Source organism: Felis catus, chromosome A1, assembly GCF_018350175.1.
Source record: "Felis catus isolate Fca126 chromosome A1, F.catus_Fca126_mat1.0, whole genome shotgun sequence".
Lineage (NCBI taxonomy): Eukaryota > Metazoa > Chordata > Mammalia > Carnivora > Felidae > Felis > Felis catus.
Genome location: NC_058368.1, coordinates 231,094,320 through 231,114,537, shown reverse-complemented (window position 1 = coordinate 231,114,537; position 20,218 = coordinate 231,094,320). Strand labels below are relative to the sequence as shown.

Genomic DNA, 20,218 nt, shown 5'->3' with positions numbered 1-20,218 from the left:
GGTGCAAAGCACCATCATCTTCCTCCTGCCTGGGTCACTGCAGTTTCTCTGGAGCTCCTGGCCTCTGCCCATGCTCTCTTTTCTTTCTTCCATTGACTTTCAACACGATCCGGAGTGATCATGTTGAGATCTAAGATCACATCAGTCCTTTACCCAGGTAGCTAACCATCACAGAGTCCCAAGTCCACAGTCGCTTTGAGGCCCCCTGTGCTCACTGTGCTCCAGGCAGCCTCCTTGCATCCAGAACAGGTCAAACCTCTGGGCCTTTGCACTTGCTGCTTGCTGTGCCTTACTGTTCTTCCTCTAGGCTCTCCCCAAGTTCTTCCTTTCTTCACTGAAGTGTCATTCTTAGGCTTATCTAAAATTGCAGCTCCTGGGGCTTTCCCCGACCCCTCTACTGCTGTGTTCTGTCTCTCATATGTATTAACATACTATATGGTTTTCCTGTATTGTTTACATTAGCATGTCTCCCCCCATTTGAATGTAAGCTTCGGAGATTTTTTTTTGGTAACTATTTGGAGATTACTATTGTATTTCAGGACGGTTCTTGGGACATATTCCATATTCAATAAATACTCTTGAGTAAATAAATGGATGAAACAGCATAAAAACAATGTGTCTATGATTAAAATAAAAACTGAAAACCTGTGCCATTCTCCAGAGGTAATTACACTATTAGTAGTTTAGTGTTTGTTTCCAGAATGTGGTGTGGGTCAACATACATTCACAGACTCCTTTTATCACAATATAGGTAGTGTGCTCCCACAGACTCTGCTCAATGGGGTGCTTTTTTTTTCTGCTTTATATTTCATGACCATCTTTTTATATCAACACTTAAGTAGCTACCTCATTTAATAATTCTGGCTGTATTGTATTCTGTTGTGTGGATAAGATTATGATTTCAGTTTTCTGAAAGACCATTAGTTAACCCATTTTATTATATGCTATAAAAAACACATTTGTCCATACTAATTTATATACTCAGGCTAGTATTTCTGTAGGATCAATCGGTAAAAGATTGGTAAGTCATCAAAGTATAGTGCCAAGTGGCCCCCAAAGGTACTAATTGACATTCTTCTCTCACCAGCATATGAGATTCCTTGTTTTCCCATATTATATCAACATTAAATATTGACTGTTTTAAGTTTTTGCTAATGCTGTTAATTTGGAAATGTGTGTGCCCAGGTAGAGGCGTCATGGGTGGGGGTGATGCCTCTAGGGCAGGAGGAAGGGCTGCCTGACTCTTCCTGGAGATAACTTATTCCAGTTCTCCGTTGTCCGGGCTAGAGGTGAGCAGGGGAAAGCAGGCTTCGGGGGCCTCATACATTCAGGGTGGGTTTACACGTAGCCGCCTTGTACACTGCCCTGGTCAGGATTCACCAGAATGGAGCCAATTACTCTATCCATGGACCCGAAGCTACTGTATCAGAAGACATGGCTTATGTCCTTCTAGACCCAATCATATTGGCTCAACCATTCTGTCTTCCTTAGGAAAACAATTTAAACAGAATCTTCTTTTAGCTGAAAATCACCCGCTGTCTAAACTCCTAAGTGGCTCTTAAACTGAAACCAGCAGACCGAGTGGGAGATGCGATGGTATCGAGGCTGGGGACCGCTTGGACGAGCACGTGCAGCATGAGCGCGACAGTCGAGGAAGGCAGGGCCACATTCCTTCGGGGGAGGGCGGAGCTCGTGCCACCTGCACCGACCAGCCCCCATGATTACAACGGCTTCCTACCTACGAGGACTGAGTCACCTCGTCCTTAAGTTTACGACGCCAGAGCAAGGGGAAGGGGAGTCCTTTGTGAATTCGCCCTACACAACTGGCAGTGGGAAATCGACCAAAAAGGTCCTTTTCTAAGCGAAACGTTCGGCTCCGTATAAACAACCAATTAGTGGCGAAAGGGGGCCGGAGCCAGACTGCGCAAGCGCATTACCTGCCGGCCCGGCGCGGGCGACCGTGCGGTCTCGGCCCGAGGCGTGCGCGCCTGCGCGGAGCCAGGGGGCGGGGCCCTCATGCGTCCCGGTTGCCTGGATACCTCTGCGACACAATTGGTGCCGCTGGCGCTTCCGGGCTGTGACTAGAAGGGGCAGTTGGCCTTCACTTTCCGAGGAGCCCGAGGAGGAGCGGCTGAAAGACCCGGCCGGCCACCCCGGACCTCGCGAAGCCGGCCTTCTGGCCCGCCCCCAAGCCCGGGAGCCCGGCCCCGCCACAAACCCCAGGTCCCCTCCAGGCTCCAGATCCGGGGAGGCTGGGCGGCCAGACCCTTGAGCTGCGCCTGCGCCCCGAGGCTCAAGCCCCCACACGCAGCGCACCTTGATTCTTCGCAGCCTGGTCCCGGTCTGCGGAGAGCTATGCCGCTTCCCGACACCATGTTCTGCGCGCAGCAGATCCACATTCCCCCGGAACTGCCGGACATCCTGAAGCAGTTCACCAAGGCTGCGATCCGCACCCAGCCCGCCGACGTGCTGCAGTGGTCCGCGGGGTAAGCGCCTGGGAGAGCCGGCCGCTTCGCGTGGTCCGACGCTCAGGACACCTTCCCCAGCTGGTGTCTACACCTGAGCGTCTAGGAAGCATCATGGTTGGGTGACCTTCCCAGAAATTACTGCAGAATGCTCACTGTCCTGCAAAGTAATGACAACTCCATCGTGGGAGAGTGGTACTTACTCAGAGTAAAACTTACAAAGCAGTTGCGTCGGGTAAAAAGTTTCTGCATTGTGTTATAAGACCAAGCCACTGCAGACCCTGTATTTTATTTGTAAAGTGATTTTTTTTTTTTTTTTTTTTTTTTTTTTACAAGAAGGAATCTTAGGGCTAGGTTCCTCGTGCTAGAGAATCCTCCCAGGGTTAGGTACCTGGATCAGTCTATTAGAACCCAAACGACCAAGGTCATGTTGGGGTGATTTTCCCAAGGCTGCTGTAAAGGTTAGACTTCGCCCAGCTTAGTTCACAGAACGCAAATATTTCTTGCAGCAAACATACTATTTCCCTAATTTTAAAGTTGCAAACAGACCTTAAAACCATTAAAATAAACCCATTTGGTTTTGAAAGGAAAGTTCTTTGTCCTTTTCAGGAAACAGACTTAGAAACTCAGTTTTATGATCCCAAGAACCAGTTTTATTTAGTAACCAGCATTTCCAGTTTCTCTCACCTGTAAAACCAAGGTGACCTAGTTCCCTGTGGCCTACTCTAGCGAATAACCACAAAAGCTGATGGGTTAAAACAATAGGCATGTATTCTCTTACAGTTGTGGAGGCTGCAAGTCCGAAATCAGTTTCGCCTGGCTGTAGTCAAGCTGTCACGGCTTCTGTCCGGAGGCTCTAGGGAGAATCCAGTCCCTTGCCTTGCCTTTTCCAGCTTCTGGAACTGCCTTCCTTGTGTTCTATGGCTCATGGCCCCTTCGTCTTTAAAGCCAGAAGTGTGGCATCTCCAAGTCTCTCTCCCTGTGCCTCCCTCTCCCAAGGACACTTGTGATTGCATTTAGGACCCCTCAAGATAATTCAGTACAGTTTTCCCATCTCAGAATCCTCACTCACATCTACAAAAGTCCCTGTTACCACACAAAATGAGATCTGCAGGTTCCAGGATTAGGACCTGGATATCTTTGAGGCTCTTACAGAACCTACCACACGAGGCTGCTTATCAATTCAGTGCTTTGCCTTGTGACAAACACTTCTGTCCGTTGCTTCTGATAGATTCTCTCTGGGTTCTTCCCCCCAAAGAAAAAAAATTATGGCCCTGGTTTTAACCGTCATTAAAGCATCAATGAAAGTAGGACGTGTAAGAGTTTATTTGTACTGGACAGAACATTCCAAGATTGAGTCACTGTTTTCTTGGAACGTTAAATTATTTTAATTTAAGCTTCACTTTAAAAGGCTCAACTGAGAACTTTCTGGATGTGCCATGCAACTGTTTTCTCTCGAGAACAATTTTGGAGTTGAGGAGTAAAAAGAAGCATAATTCACTAAGTAGTGTGTGTGAAATGGTCTCAGCCAGGTCCCAGCTGTCACCAGACAATCTGTTAGGGAGAGATGTTGCTCAGAAGAGGACGAATTGGTCTTTGAGGTCACGGCCAGGCAAGGGTAGCCTGGGTGGCTCAGTTGGTTAAGCATCCAACTCTTAAAAAAGTCTTTTAATGTTTCTTTTTGAGAGAGAGACAGACAGACAGAGAATCAAGGGAGGGGCAGAGGGAGAGGGAGACACAGAATCCGAAGCAGGCTCCGGGCTCCGAGCTGTCAGCACAGAGCCCGGCATGGGGCTGGAACTCCCGAACCGCGAGATCGTGACCTGAACTGAAGTCGGACGCTCAACCGACTGAGCCACCCAGGCGCTCCAAGCAACCAACTCTTGACTTCGGCTTGGGTCTTGATCTCACAGTTTGTGAGATCGAGCCCCTCATTGGGCTCTGGTGCTGACCGTGCAGAGCCTGCTTGAGATTCTCTCTCTCTCTCTCTCTCTCTCTCTCTCTCTCACTCCCTCCCTCTCTCTCTGCCCCTCCCCTGCTTGCACATGCTGTGTCTCTTTCTCTCTCTCAAAATACACAAACAAACAAACAAAAAACTTTAAAAGACAAGGCATGGGTATTCCAGGAAGAGGAGTGGCCTCCGGACAAAGGGATGGTGACAGGAGGAAAAAGCAGAAAATCAGGATGCCTGTGAAGGTAACTGCAGAAGCCTTCAGGAGGCGTTCAGGTTAACGAACGTTACAAACGAGGCTTTCAGGTGGCAGAGGCGGCTCGGCCTGGCTCCCCCGCCTGTGGTCTCTGCTCTGACGCAACAGCTAGTTGGCCGTACCTTGTTATGTCGCCTGTGCGTCGTGCGGTATGACTGGGGCAAGAATTGGTTCAATGCTATAGGCTGCTTTCTGCCGCACGGGCCTCCAGGGAATTAGCACATCGGGGCTCGCCCCTAACGCGGGCTTTCTCAGCCTGGGCACCGTTGACACTTGGGACAGGACAATTGCTTGGGGGCTGGGGGGAGGGTGGGGCTGGGGGGGGGGGTGTCTGGGCCTAGCAGGGCCCTTTGCAGCATCCTGGCCTGTACCCACTAGAGGCCAGTCGCACCATCCACCCCCTCCTGTGACGACCAGAAATGTCTCCAGAAACTGCCAGGGCCTTCCTGGGGAGGAGAAGGGAGAACTGTTGAGGACCACTGCTTTAGAGGCTGTGTGGAGGTGGGTGAGTGGCTTGATCGGTGATGAGGAATAAAGTCCCCCAAAATAGGCGAAAACCCTCATTAGGAACAATATGACAAAGCTACACACCCATGCCTCGCCCCTGTCACCTTACTTCTTCCTGTCCACCTTTGTCTCTCTCACTGCTGCCCTTGTGTTAGGTCAACAAAATACGGGCGGAGAGAGGAAAAGGAGACGAGGTACAAAATTTCTGTTAGCCTGTCAAATACCTAGCTACGGCTATCTCTGTTACATAATCAGAGATGTTTCTAAGGACTCATATCTTTTATTACTTTTTAAGTTTACTTTTGAGAGAGAGAGAGAGAGAGCTGGGGAGGGGCAGAGAGAGAGAATCCCAAGGAGGCTCCAAACTGCCAGTACGAGAGCCCAGTGCGGGGCTCGAACTCACAAAACGCAAGGTCGTGACCTGAGCTGAAGTCAAGAGTCGGACGCTTAACCGATTGAGCCGCCCAGGCGCCCCTCGTTGTTCAGACCTTTTCGATTATGACCTGTTGGCCTGGAGGAGGATTTGCCATTCATTTCACTGTGTGTATTGTTTCTTTTTGTTGTGTTAGCCATGAGAGTGGCCGGTGACTTGCCTTCAGCGGCTGGCCACCCCTGGCTCGCCTGGTGCCTCCTCCCCGTCCCCGCCAGACAGAAGCCGAGTGTGTGTCTCATCGTGACTCGTTGCCCTAAACTGGTTCCATGCCCTCACTTGTCCCGCTAGAGGCAATATTGGCACCGATGTAAGCACCCATATTCCCACCCCAGAAAGGAACAGGGAAAGGGGAAACAATGCTAAAACCACTACTAAATTGTTACTGTTAATTACTAAATTAATTAAATTAATTGCTATTATTACTAAATTGTTAAATTTAATAAAGCAGTTTCCTAAAAAATTACTAAAACAAGGTACGAGGCAGGAAAGCGTGAAGGGTGGGAAGGGTGGCCTCTGACTTAGAGGAGTGGGGCAGACAGGTGACCTCCCTGATCCGGGACCGTGTCGGGCTGAACCGAGATGGTCGAAGTCAGGCCCCTTGGAAAGCAGCCAGGCCAACCAAAGGGAGGGCCAGATGCCAGCTGTCAAAGTGGAAGGACTGCACTGTGGCATTGCCCTTGGTTCACTGTCGTCCCAAATCTCCGACCTCCTTTGGCAGCATTCCAGGACCCCTCATAGTGTTTGCTTGATAAGAACATGTGTTTCGGGAGCCCCCCCCGCCCCTTGGCCTGATGGCTGAGCGGCACGTTCAGCCCGCTGCGGCTTGAGCTCAGTGCTCCTAGGGGCCCTACAACAGGGATTGCCATTATCGGTTTTGCAGACAGAGAAACTGAGGAATGCGGAGAGGGTTAAGTTGGAGAGCCGAGTAGAGGAGCCAAGGCCTCTGGAGGGGTCCCAGGCATTGGGGGTCATTTAAGAGACCGCATTCATTACGGTGCTTTCTGTGTATCGACGAGCCTTCAGGGACATCTGTTGCTGTTAGGTATTTTTCAGCTTTGTCAAGAGGAGATCCGCTTCCTGTCAAGGACAGAATTGAAATGCCCGTGGCCACTCAGAAAACGGACACAGGCCTGACTCAAGGACTCCTGAAAGTTTTGCACAAGCAGGTATGAGGGGTCTCTGTTAATCTTTCGGCTCCACGAGATAAAGCGTGGCTGCGTTAACGCATCCCAACACATTTGCGAGGCCTCCGTTCCCTGCGCAAACCCGCAAGATTTAGTCAAAGGAGGGATCCGTTGTATTCAGTGCTCTTTCTCTAGTTGAAAGAACCCAACATAGCTATTCGTGATTAGATTGTAGGAAAGTGAAATATAATTTCTTTTAAATACCAAATTAAAACGCTAGATGCTCCTGGACTACAAGTCTGAACATTCAACTCCAAACATGGGGGCTGCAAGTCTCTTCTTGAAATATGTTTATAAAAGTTTCGTATGTGCTAAAGAAATAATTTGCCGCCTCATTAATCTGAACAGCAGAGCGCCCTTTGACGTCTGGTGTCCTTCGTCCAGAGAGCCCGGGCGTGGGCGAGGTCCTTCCCGGCACAGTCTTGCGCAAGAGTCCCGGGCCGGTGCTCTCCCGACCCACCATCTTGCTTTCAGAGAAACGAGTTACCAGATTGTGTGTTATCCGGCCAAGCTTGGCAATCCCAATGATTGCGTTGTGTTGCTAAAAATGACATCAGTGGTATCACCTTGATCTTTAAAGTGATTTGTCCCCATTACACTTTTTGACTTACCGTGCTTCTGTGCCGGATACGCTGACTTCTGGAAATCTGGAGGGAAAAACGAATAACCATCGAAAGGGGTAGCTCGGGAAAAGTCACGCTAAAATTGCTCAAAGCATTTCACGTTCAAGACCATTAGCACATCGCGGTAGTTACCAGTTCTCACAGATTGTTTCAAAAAGTGGAAGGAATGAATTTGTTTTCAGTTTTCAAATTTCTCTTATTTAACTGTTAACACATGGAGCGGGTGGGATTTGAAATGTTTTCATTTTGTTTGTTGAAGTTTATTTTTTTTGTAATATGAAATCTATCGTCACATTGGTTTCCGTACAACACCCAGCGCTCCTCCCAACAGGTGCCCTCCTCCCGTGCCCCTCACCCACCCTCCCCTCCCTTCCACCCCCTCATCAACCCTCAGTCTGTTCTCAGTTTTTAAGAGTTAAGTTTGTTTTTTCTTGCAAAGCGTTTCACACAGACCACACCCCGTGTGCGTGTGCCCGTTTTCCTAAGTCACAACGGGAGGCCCTATTGACCTCACCGTCCTTTCTCCTTTTGAAAAGTTAACTGTGCCGATATCAGCTCGCCGCGCCCTCTTGCCGGGCGAGCATCCCCCCCCACACCTTCCCACCCAGCTCTCCCCGGGCTCTGTGTGTTGTGAATTCAGAGCTCATCTCTTCCCAGCATGCAGTTGTGCGCCTGGGATGAGTTTAAAGATTCATCAGCATTATGTTTCACACGTTTTTAAACCTTAATACTTGCAGCCGTAAAAACGTACTGATTTTGTCACACTGTGTTTTCTATACAGTGTAGCCACGAGCAGTATGTGGAATTAGCACATCTTGAGCAGAAATGGAAAAATCTGTGCCTGCCGGTAGAAAACTTCAGAACTCTGCTGCAGCTGGATCCTTGCGAAAACAAAATCGAGTGGATAAAATTTTTAGCGCTCGGATGTAGCATGCTTGGTGGGGTACGTACCTACAAGTAGCGTATTAATCATCCTGGGTGATCAGAGGCCTGGCTTGAAAATAATGGAGGTGTTTCAGTAACTGAAGGAAACACTCTCATTACTCACTTTGTCTAAGAGAAGCAATTTTTTTTCCCAGAGACTATTGTATTTTTTTCAATGTTTATGGATTGATTGAGAGAGATTGAGAGAGAGAGCGAGTGAAGGAGGGACAGAAAAGGGGAGAGAATCCCAAGCAGGCTCCATGCCGTCAGCACAGAGCCCAACACGGGGCTCAAACTCACGAACCTCGAGATCATAACCTGAGCCGAAGTGGGATGCTTAACCAACTGAGCCACCCAGACACCCCTGACTGTCTTATTCTTGGGCTTACAGTTATTTTAAACTTTTTTTCAAATGTTTATTTATTTTGAGAGAGAGAAAGAAAGCATGAGTAGGGAAAGGGCAGAGAGAGAGAGGGAGAGGGAGAGAGAATCCCAAGCAGGCTCCACGCTGTCAGCGCAGAGCCCGACGTGGGGCTCCATCTCATGAACCATGAGGTCATGACGCTGAGCCAACACCAAGAGTCAGATGCTCACCCAGCGGAGCCACCCAGGCGCCCCTGGGCTTACAGTTATTTTAATTTGGAAAAGTTAAAGACTTACGAATGCTTCAATTTTAAAATTGTTAACAGTAGATAAAATATCATTAAAAGTAGATTAAAAAAAGTAGATAAAATATCATTAAAAGGCATTTAGGTTTTAGAAGAGAATGCATCAGTGACTTTTTATGAAACTACACACCGTTTCGTAAGCAGGTGTTATTTTCCTCCTCTGTGGGAAGAGGTGTAAAGTTAGTTTATATTTGAGTTAAAATCTGTGATTAGTAGGTGACAGATATAGTGAACTTGGCTTATGTTGAAGTACGACCATTGGGAATCAAGACACAGGCGACTCTCCAATTCCCAAGGTAAGGGCGTCTCTGAACCGAGGGGGGCGGGGAGAGGAGGGACCGGACTGCTTTGGGGATCTGGACGCTCTCTCTCCAGCTCCAGTGTTCGAGTCTGTGAGACACCGAGGTCCGGGGCAGGAAGAGCTACCACTGTCCGCTTGTGAAGAAGGGGTTTTTAGGAGGAGAAGTGGCCCCTTCACTGCCGAGACGGCCACCTGTTTTCTGCCCTCCCTTTTTATAGTCTTTGCACCGCAGAGAGCATAACTGGTAATTCACAGTCCACGCTTCATGACGCACTCATCTCCGGTTTTAATTTTAGACAGTCATTTAATGTCAGAAGCGCCCATGATCCCCACATGATCGCTAACACCAACAATGCGCCGCTGCTGAGGGCCTCTGCTCTCTTCCTCCATTCGATCCCCCTGCCTCCCCGGCCCGAAGCAACTGCTATCCCAAATCTCACGCTTCCTGGGGGCCACGTACATACCCCAAGAGATACATTATCTCGGGGCACCTGGCTCGCTCAGTCGGTTTTAAGCGTCCCAACTTCGGCTCAGGTCATGATCTTGTAGTTCATGAGTTCGAGCCCCGCCCTGGGCTCTGTGCTGACAGCTCAGAGCCTGGAGCCTGCTCTGGATTCCGTGTCTCCCTCTCTGCAACCCCACCCCCTGCCTCCCCCCGGCTCATATTCTGTGTGTGCCTCTCTCTCTCTAAAATAAATGACCATTAAAAAAAAAGAAAGAAAGAACATTATTTTATTTTCGTTGGTTTCAACTTTATGAAAAGAGGATTCTGTTATTAGTAACCTTCTGGAACTTCTTTTCACTCCCAGTTAGATTTCGTTATCTGTCCGTCTGTATCATTACAGACCGCTGTAGGTCGTGCATGGCCTCTGCCGTCTGATAGCCACTCTGTGATGGACCACACAGTTCACTGGTTCTACTCAGGGCCCCAGTGAGAAAGTGGGAAACCCCAGGAGAGCCAGGTGCTGGCTGGACGTTGCACACTGAGCTCCACGGGGGCCCAGAGGCAGTGTGTCCACCAGCCGTGGAGAGGACGGCAGCCCCGGGGACCCTCCTGCGGCAAAGACGGGCCCCGATGTGACCGGTGGGAAGGACAAAGTCAGATTTCGTTACTGAAGCTAACGTTACCTTGCTTGGTTCATCTGGAACTCCGGTGAAAGCAAGATTTCCATAATGTAAAATGAGTGTCTAATATTTGAACGGATGTTTATGGTGTAATTGTGAAATTCAGATTTTCCCAGAAGGTAGAATGTTTCATACTGTGGGGGATCCACCTTTGTCACTTTCACTTTAAGCCTGACGGTTAAGCGCTAGATTTGGAGCCAGGCCAGAGCAAGCGACAGGGTCTCTTGTCCACGCGTCGGGTGGGACGCTAGCTAGGTGGAGACATCTGGTCACCTTCTGAACGCAACACTGGGGAAGGGGCCAGGACACCAGCGTGCGCGCCCCTCCTTTCCTCCTTGAATAAGTCTGTCATCCTGGCTGGTCAGTGTGGGGTCCGGTCCCGTCCCCAAGCCAGGCCACCTCGGCAGTAGTGCTTGCTGTGAGCTGTGGACTCTGGAGCCAGGCGGTCAGGGAAGGTCCCCTCCTGCTGGTCCCCGTCCCCTCTGGTCCACTGGCCATGTAGGTGGGGAAGGGAGAGGGGGGCGGGGGGGGGTGCAGGTGGCCCGGGGCAGCCAGGCCCCGAAGGAGAGAGGCCACCGGATGCCCACGCGTTGGCGGGGCAGCGTGGAGGCGCATCAGCAACCCGGAGCTGTGCCTCAGAGGGGACGGTTGTGGTGTCGTGGGGCGTCTTAGCGTTTATGTTTATGCTTTTTAAAAACCCTTCAGAGGGAGGAGACGGAGCGGTGACGTGGAAGGAAAGGACGAGTATTTTACGACGGATTACTGCCCGTTCACCTTCCACAGAGGCTTTCCGGTAAACTGGAATCTGGTGGCTGTGTCGGCACAACGGGCCTGACCCCGCCGCCTCCATCCACGGTCTCTGCGTGGCTGGTGGCAGACGCGTCCTACGTGCTGTCCGTGCTCTCAAATTCCTCTTCGAAATCGCCGGGCAGAGGGATCAAATGCAAGGTCTCTGCGAAGACCAGAAGCTCTACTTAAACTTCAGAGTCCTGTGAATCGCGCCTGCCTGCCTTCCTTGCTTCACAAACGTGTGCTGAGCCCTGCTTCGAGCTGGGCCCCGTCCTGAGTGGACAGAACAGGCAGACGTGCCTCGCCGCCACCTGGCTTACCGCGTCGCGAGCCACAAACGGGGTTCCGGGCCGTGTGCGCTGCCCGGGGCAGGTGGGAGGCGGGGCAGGCGTGCTGGTGACTCCGGCCCCCCGCCCCCTGCTCCAGTGATGCCCTGCGATGCTTGCCCGGCAAGATGACATTTCATGTCGTGATCTTTGAGTTTCCTTTTCTGCAGCACCGGCAGTGATCCTAAGCGTCGAAGCAGGGGATCAAAATTCTTCGCTTTGTTTTTTAAGCTTGAGGACCTCTTTTAGTACAAAAAAAAGTTGTGAATGAAGTCCCCGCCACCCTCCGCCCCACACTGAGGGAGGAAGCCCGGAATGGCAAACCACCGGCCCGACGCTCGAGAGCCTCTGAGAAGCATGAACTTCGCTCTGCGTCTGGTGGCCATCCGGATGCGTGTGCTTAACGCGATTTTCCATCCAAATGCGCCGCTTACGAATGGGCGTCACGTCCAGGGTTCTCGCCGTGGGCTGGGACATTCGGCGCCTTGTCTCTATTCTCCTTAATCCTCCAGCAGCCCTCTGCGGAAGGGCCGTCCCGGGCCTCGCACGATGACTAGTCGTGGAGGGAGGCTCAGGGACTCAGACTGCAAGTGGCAGAGCGGGATCTGAACGCAGACCACGGGCCCCACGCTGCCGATGCACGGCCACCGGGCTCCCTGGGGACTCTGTAGCCCCGGAGTGTGCCGCCCTCGGGTTGGGGCACCGTGTGAGAGCCTGCAGGTTCCTGTCTCAGAGAATAACCGCTCCCAAGGACTGTCATTAATATCACTTGATTTCCTAAAAGGAGTTTTACTCTGAAAAGCTCTCCCTGCCAGCCTCCTAGCAGGGCCCAGCTGGAATTCTTAGGACAACCTCGAAGCACAGTGGGTCATCTCCCCGGTGGCCCAGTGATGGAGGCAGCGTCCTGGCTCACTCCCCTATTCAGGTTTCGCAGCGAGGCCCCTGAGCCCATTCTGAGGAGCCCACGAGAAGTCCTTTTACCATCTGACCGTGGAAAAGAAACAGCCCCCCCCCCGCACCCCCCGCCGTGGGTGGGAGCCTCACATCACAGACAAGTTTGGTAACTGTCTCCACCAGGAGGGCTGCTCTTGGGCCCCTGGGGTCTCCGGCCCCCAGCACCAGGCACCCCACTGCTGAGGGTCTCCCCCAGGGGGGAGAAAGAGGCGGGGTGCACCCCACCCACATGCCTCCACTGGCCTTGTCCCTGTGCTCACACGTGGGGGCCCTCCCTCCTCCCCGGACGGCGACATGGGCAGCATCGGCCCTCACGAATGGGCTTCTCCCGCGGACCGAGTCCCGCCATCTCGAGAGTACCCGTCCGCCACCCTCACCTGCCGCAGGTCCCCGAACTGAACTGCCTGCGTTTTAGATGAGAAAACCCCTGAGGATGAGGAAGGAAGTGAAAAGGTCCTCAGACTTTTTCAGAGTGAAATGCGGGGGTGACACTGCTTGAGGGACTGAGCTCTCCCTCCCGGCTGCCATCAGGCCCAGGCCGCACGTCAGAGGAGACCCCCCCCTCTTCTTTTTAAAGGGATCAGTCACGATGTTACACAGATTGTCACTTCCCGCTAGCTAAAAGGGGATTGGGGGAGGTGTGAGGTGCCTCTGTTGTCACCACAAGAGCAGCTAAAATTCTGAAACAGAAGCTTCCACGGAGCTGGTGCCCTGAAGCTGCTCAGGAAACAGCAGGCGTCTCCAGGCCTGTCTTTGTCTCCTGTCCCCGCCTGAATCGCATGCGACGGCTCAGACTTAAGTGCTGGGCTAGAAGCAAGTGCAGCCACACCTTCCAGAAGAGCTTGTGTCAGGAGAGTGAGTCGGGGCAGGGGCGCCTGCCTGCGAGGGTCTTCTGGCTGGAGAGCAACCCTTGGGAGCGGAGAAATCTGGCTCAGGTACAAAGCCAGGCAAGTTGCCTTCCGAACCCTCGTGGATATAAAAATGGCTGTGCATCTCATTGCCAGAAATGTTAACACCGGTAGCATCCTCGGGCCTTTGCACAAGGCAGGGATGCTGGGATGTTTTGATGCACTTTTTCCTTAAATGCCTCCTCCTCGGACGCATTGGAGCCACAGTTTCTCAGACCTCATCTGCTTGCTCCGCGAAGGCTGCTTCCGTCCCCATCATCCCTCCTGAGGCTCAGCATTGTCACACCCACCGGCGACTCTCTCCCGCTTGTGACGGACATAAAAGCAAAATCTAACAAAACCACGTGTCTTTGAAAGGTTTCCAGCGGCCCTCGGTCCCGGGTGGTGTGGGAAGTGGCTTTCCAGACACCTGGAGCCCCGGCTACGGCGATGGGGAGCTCTGGGCTGGTCAGGCCTCCTCTCCTCCAGCCCCCAGCCCGGCGCCTGGGGTCCCCGAAGGTGGCAGCTCATCTACCCCCCCCCCCCCCCCCACACACACCAGCCTGGTGGCTCTTCATGTTGCTGGGGTGTGTTCACTGCTCCTGCCCTGCTGGCTTCACCTCAGGCCAGCCGCTCAGCCGCTGGGCCCCACTGACTCCCTTTTAGCCCTCTCCCCCTCTCCCTGCTGCAAGCGTGAGGCGTCTTCTCTGGCATGACTGTGAGAAGCCGGTCGAGCTCCTGGAGCCTGGTGGAGGTGCACTGCCTCGTTGTGAGGGTCCGCGGAGAGCCGGCCGTGAGGCAGCGAGTCCGCCGGCAACTTGGGTCAGGGCGGGGGCAGGTCTGTCTCCAGTCGAGCCTCCAGATGAGGCCCCAACCCTGGCCAACACCTTGACTGGCGCCGTGAACGGGCCAGCCAAGCAGTGCCGACTCCTGACCCACAGAAACTTAGAGAGAGTAAAGGTGACTCCAGACATTTGCGTGTCCCTCAGGGTGTCAGGTTTGTCCCCCTACGCAGCCTCAGTCCCGGTCAGGCAGATCCGTGTGTGACCGTCCCATCTGTGTTTTTCTCTTTCCTCCCAAGTGCAGCCCCCTAAACAGCCTGCTCTCTGCAGGGGAGAAGGGCCCTGACTGGCATGAGGTGTAAATGCTCCCACCATGGCTGGTCTCAAGCTGCCAATGGGAGGTCAACCCTCTCAATAAACTCCTGGAAAGTTTACAGTCCGCAAGAGCTGGTCCCCTGCGCACAGGCCTGGTCCCTGCGTCTCCACGAGGCTCTCGTGGGGTCACCAGGGATCCGATACAGTCTAGCACTAAACCAGCGCTGTCTGCATGGACCTTCCCGCTGTGCTTGACGTAGGCGGTGGCTCCCCCTCCGTGAGTGCGTTTCCTTGAGCCCTCCTGGTTTGGAGGGAGTCAGCCCACTCAGAGCTTGTGCCTTGGTGGGAGACGCACGGCTTCTCCTAGGCCTGGCTTTCGGGCTCAAAGCCAAAGTACTGGCAGCCGGGGAGGGGGTGGGGGTGACCGACCCAGGCAGAGGGAGGCATGGTGCACAGGGGCGAAGGGGCTGGTGCTTCCCGGAGCTGAGACAAGGCCCAGAGCAAGGCCGGCCCTGCCTGGGGCCTGCACGGAGCCCGACGGGCAGGTGACACGTCTACTTGGTGAGCATTAGCTCCGTCCCCTAGGCATGTGGTGACGCCGAAGGGGCCGGTGAGTTCTGCGCTGGCTTGGGGCCCGTCTTGAGGGGGCTGATACTTCCTCACGTCCTGGAGAGTCATTCCCATTTTATTTTTTTAAGTTTATTTATTTATTTTGAGAGAGAGAGAAAGTGTGAGTCAAGGAGGGGCAGAGAGAGAGAGAGATTGAGAATCCCAAGCAGGCTCTGCACTGTCAGTGCCAGAGCTTGACACGGGGCTCGAACTCACCAACTGTGAGATCATGACCTGAGCTGAAACCGAGAGGCAGACGCTTAAGCGACTGAGCCACGCAGGTGCGCCCCCCCATTTTAATATAAAATAAAATCTGTGGATTAACATTTTTTTCAGGCCAATTGCATCGTGATCAGACCTGCCCTTTTCTTTGTTTATGGCAATTGTAACCTTACCCAGTTCTTCATTTAGATCGAGGAGAACGTACCCTTTGGAGACTTCCTGTCAAATACGCTCCGGCGTTTTCTCTGCGGGTGTCTTAGGCTTCCATTTCAGCGGTGCCAAGTGGTAATTGTTTCCCCCTGTCTGTCGTGTCTCTAGTCACTGAACACTTCGATGAAGCATCTGTGTGAGATCCTGACCACGGACCCCGAGGGCGGGCCCGCGCGCATCCCTTTTGAGACTTTCTCCTACATCTACCGTTACTTGTCCAAGATGGACTCGGACGTCCCCGAGGGGGACACAGAGTCCTATCTCGCCACTTTAAAGGACACTGTGTGAGTACAAGCGCTCCCCGGAATTCGAGTGTGCTGATGCCCGGAGGGGGTCCTTTCTCCCTCTTTTCCTCAGACGACTGGGTTCCTGCGGATCCTGCCCGTGCTGGGAGGGAAGGGCCACACACACCGGCTCCCAGGTGTCCCTCGGCCGCACCAGAGAAAGCCACACGGCAGGAGGCGGCTTTTCTCCGGGTGTGACCCGGGGGGGGACGCTGGTTCTCTTCACACTTGAGAGGGAGGGTTTATCCTGTCTTTGAGACGAGTTTATCCAGAATTTATCCTGATTCTGTCGGGCGTCAAATGGTTTCACATCACAGCGTGTCAAAGCGGAAGATGGAAGTGTCTCCGCAATGACCCTGGGGGGGGGGGTGACTTCCCGCCGTGTTCCTTGAATGTGTCCCCTTCTGTCTTTGCTGGGAGGGGCCGGACACCAGACTGACAGAGTGACAGACATGGCCGGCCCGCAGGCAGGGCTGAGGGCCCTGAGAACAAGGGAGCAGAGGCGGACACGCGGGGGCAGGGCACCCGCTGCTCACCAGGCCTTGTCCCCACCGCCAGACTCTGGTCCCCTCCTGCCCAGGGATGCCAGGGCCAGTGCCCAGACTCCCCAGCTGCCGCAGTGGCCGTCTCTCCTCGGCTCGGCCTCCCGCACCGTGTCGTGTCCCCGCTCCTCCAGGACCCATGTCCTCCGCCGTCCAGCCTGCCCCTTCCCCCACGTGCCGCCTGCTGACTTGGCACGCGCTCCTCCTGGGGGACAGCACGCCAGGTGACCCCCTTCCTGCCGACACTCCTGACGCCACAGTTCTTGGGGACTCGCCCCTCCCCTCTCCGATGTCCACGTGGATGTCTCTCACCTTCCCCTCTCCCCACCGCCCCTCCCCCTGCAGCTGGCTCCCCACCTCCAGGGCTGTGTCCCGGGAGGAAAATGTACCCTGCCCAGTGCCTCCCTTCTTTCCTGAGACCTCCAGCACCACCCCTGGCTGCCTCCCGGTGGCGCGTGATAGGAGGGGACTGCCCGCCCTGGGACGGTCCCCTTCTTGACTCCTGGTCCCACCTCATCTGGTCACAGTCACGCTCTTCCTGTGTCACTCTTAGAGCACGCGCCTGATCTCAGGTCCTCACGGTGGGCGCTGCATAGACCCTGTCCTGTCACCTCGCCCCAGACCCATTCTCTAGCTCCAGACCCAGCCTGTCCCGTGGCCCGGAGGCAGCTTACGCCCTGCCAAGGACAGCAGCATCCCAGAGTTGAACCAGGCTTTCGGAGACTCGCTCCTGCTGTCCCTCCCTCCCCCCCCCCACCTCCGGGAATCTCAGCCCCCCAGCCCTTCCCACAGGGACCCCAGCCCTGTTGTGAAGCCAGTCTTGCTTCCCAGCTCTGGACTCAGGTATCAAACCACCCACTTGACCTTCCCACTGGGATGTCTGTGCACGAGCCAGGCCGAACGTGTCCCAGCAGAAATCCACCTTCTTTCCCATTAGTTCCCCCCCTGGTTTCCCTCAGTCCGTAAACCGAGCCACCCTCCTCCCCACAATGGAGGTCAGAGCAGAGACATGGGTGCCCCTGTCCTCCCCTGCCCCCCCCTTGACCCGTCTCACATCTTTCTGCCTTTAATTTTTTTTTGATGTTTGTTTTTGGGAGAGAGAGAGAGAAAGAGACAGAGTGCTTTGGGGGCGGGGGAGGCGGGAGGGGCAGAGAGAGAAGGAGACAGAGAATCTGAAACAGGCTCCAGGTTCTGGGCCGTCAGCACAGAGCCCGACATGGGGCTCGAATCCACGGACCGTGAGATCATGACCTGAGCCGAAGTCCGATGCTTAACCGACTGAGCCCCCCAGGCGCCCCGTCAGCTGGCCTTTAAGAGGGAAAACCTCTGCGCCTTCATGGCCTCCGGGTCCCGCAGGCTCTGACAGCTGCCCACCCGCAGGCTTGCTCCTCTGGTTCACGTTTGACGACCCCTGCTCATCGTGCTTCAGCCACACGGGTCCCCGAGTGTTTCAAGCAGGCCAAGCTTCCCCACCCCAAGCACGCTTGTTCTTCCCGAACATCCCACCCCCTTTGCCTGGCTGCCCCGCATCCCTGCTCAGAGAGGCCTCTCCTACAGGCCCCTCTCTGTCCCTCTGTGAGATCATCTGATGTGATGTTCATGGAGGGTGGTGACAGGATGCGGTGCCGTCTGCCCGCCCAGCGGTGCCCAGGGGACCCTTGGCCTGCCTGCCCCCCACAGGTGGTGGAGGAGGAGAGGTTCAGAGCCTCTAGGGAGTCCGGGTTGTGTCCGGTGAAGAGCCTACCGAGGGAACCGGGAGTGGGTTCTGGCCAGAAGACCCTCGAGAGGCATGATGACTCCGGAAACTTCTGCAGAGGTCCAGACCAGAGCTGACAAATAGGGCGAGGCTGTAGCACTGCCCCAGACCGGGGAGGCTAACTGGATGGCAGGGGTCGGCGACAGGCTTCCGGGACTGTGGGCCTGTGGTCCTGGGGCCGAGCACCAGACCCCCGCCCCCTCCCCGCCCGCCTGTGCACACTTGCCAAGTAGGCCTCTTTTTGCAGCGGGAGTGATTTCTTTCTACTCGGTAATTCGTTGATTCCCTCCACGATTCCCTCAGTGTTTGAGACACTTTGACTTTGCCGAAGTCAAAGGCGCTGGACATGACCTTGCACTGATGCGCCACAGGTGTGCGAGGGAGAGACGGGCTGGGCTGCACAGGCCTACCAGGGGCCCCCGGCTGAGGAGGTGCCCCGGGGGCTGACCCTGAGATGGCCCTGCAGGGACCTCGCCCCGGAGGTGTGCGAAGCCCCTGGAAGGTTGGAGTGGCCCCTTCCTGTGTCCAGAAGAATCTGGCGCGGTGCATTCACGGCGAGATTTGTTCTGAAGCCGTCAGCTACTACCTGAGGTGAAGAATCACTGGTTCCCAGGGAAGGTCCGCGTAACATCGCACTCCGTGCTTTCCTTCCATCACTCGGTGGATGGCTCTTCATTCACGCGGGGAATACACTCCGGTTGGGCCTTGGCTTGCTGTCCGCACCGCTAACACGGCAAGCACACTCTGCCCGGCGGCTTGAGGACCGTCGGGTCTGCCGTGGCTGGAAATCCTCACAGCCCCGATAGCAAGAGGGCAGGTGGACACACATCCTTCTGCAAGATTCTGCTCTTGGTCTCCAAGGAGCCATGGCGGGGGACTGTTTGGCAAGCGGGATCCCCTTGGGAACGTAGGAGATGGTTGCCTTTCGTGGTAAAATACGGTTTAGAGCCACCAACCGGTGTCCCTTTCGCCTGTAAAAATACGAGCCCTCTGAGACCGTTCTCACCTTCCCCGCCCACCACGCAGAAGTTCAGTATTTTTACATCCACTGATGCTGACAATAGTAGTTTGCTAATGTTCACCATCTCTTAAGAAATAAAAGTATCTCTAGTTAAAAAAAGAAAATCGAGGGACAGGCTGTTGTCAATGCCAAAGTTTCATAGACGCAAGACACCCTTTCAGTTTTACTGGACCGACATTATATATAAATGTTTATTTGAGGGAGAGAGAGCGCGCAAGCTGAAGGGGGCAGAGAAGAGAGGGAGCCGGAGAGTCCCAAGCAGGCTCCGAGCTGCCAGCACACAGCCCAGTGCGGGGCTCGGACCCACGAACCGTTGAGGTCGTGACCTGAGCCCAAGTCAGACATTGAACCGACTGAGCCTCCCAGACGCCCCCGGCCAACTTTTTAAATAGAAGGATACTTTTGTTTCAGTAGTGACTAAAATTTGAGGGGTCAGTGAAGAAAAACATATAAAGTATGGATGGTTTCACCTAGAAATAAATGCCCATTTTTATACAAGAAAATAGAATGCTTTCTTTTCAGAGGTAAGAATGACTGATTAGAGACCAGAAAGAATCCATTTTTCTAGGTAAAACTTTCCAATTGTTTTGCGCTTCATAAAAACCGTACTGCGTGCTGTGAGAAGTTACTAATAAGTGTCTTTATCTGTTTCCAATTTAGAGACTCTAGAAAGAACGGCATGATAGGACTTCCAGATTTCTTCATTCTGACAAGGAAAGTTTAGGAAACCTCGAAGAGAAAGTGCAGAAGACAGAGCCATTAATACAGAAGAGAACGCTTCTTAACGTCAAGTGGTGCCTTTGTAAAACGTCGGCACCAAATACAGCTTGTCATTAACCACATACATGTGTAGCATGAATTTTTCTCCGGGTGGAAGTTCAGTGCGGTCAGTGAAACACGGCGGGGCGGGGGGGGGGGGTCTTCTAAATGATGGCTCTTCACATGCTTCCTGAAGAACCTTACGTGTGAAGGATTCACAGCAGGGAAACAGTCTTTCTGAGTGAACCGATCTCTGTGGGTGCTACAGGATAGGGAGGGGGAGGGGCGGCGTAAAAACTGGCCACTCTGTTTCCTCCTTGGAGAC

General features: G+C 53.7%; 1 protein-coding gene across 2 annotated transcripts; it reads left to right on the top strand.

Annotated features, from left to right (window-relative positions):
* Window positions 1-1,713: 1,713 nt before the first annotated feature.
* On the top strand, window positions 1,714-19,976 carry ROPN1L (rhophilin associated tail protein 1 like). Of its 2 annotated transcripts, none has more exons than XM_003981552.6 (5): window positions 1,714-2,486; window positions 6,655-6,778; window positions 8,201-8,362; window positions 15,640-15,815; window positions 19,795-19,976. In XM_003981552.6, the coding sequence occupies exons 1-5, from the start codon at window positions 2,356-2,358 to the stop codon at window positions 19,856-19,858; spliced, it is 657 nt and encodes a 218-aa protein (XP_003981601.3). In that variant the 5' UTR covers window positions 1,714-2,355; the 3' UTR covers window positions 19,859-19,976. The 2 variants fall into 2 exon arrangements, with proteins under 2 accessions (XP_003981601.3, XP_044894741.1); XM_045038806.1 differs by lacking the exon at window positions 1,714-2,486 and adding an exon at window positions 5,791-5,919.
* Window positions 19,977-20,218: the final 242 nt, after the last annotated feature.

What these genes read in the sequence shown, in the direction of transcription:
- ROPN1L (XM_003981552.6), top strand. Translation starts at nt 2,356, where the DNA reads ATGCCGCTTCCCGACACCATGTTCTGCGCGCAGCAGATCCACATTCCC. An exon ending in GTGCTGCAGTGGTCCGCGGG is followed by an intron (nt 2,487 to 6,654) that starts GTAAGCGCCTGG and finishes TGTTGCTGTTAG; the next exon opens with GTATTTTTCAGCTTTGTCAA. An exon ending in TGAAAGTTTTGCACAAGCAG is followed by an intron (nt 6,779 to 8,200) that starts GTATGAGGGGTC and finishes TTTTCTATACAG; the next exon opens with TGTAGCCACGAGCAGTATGT.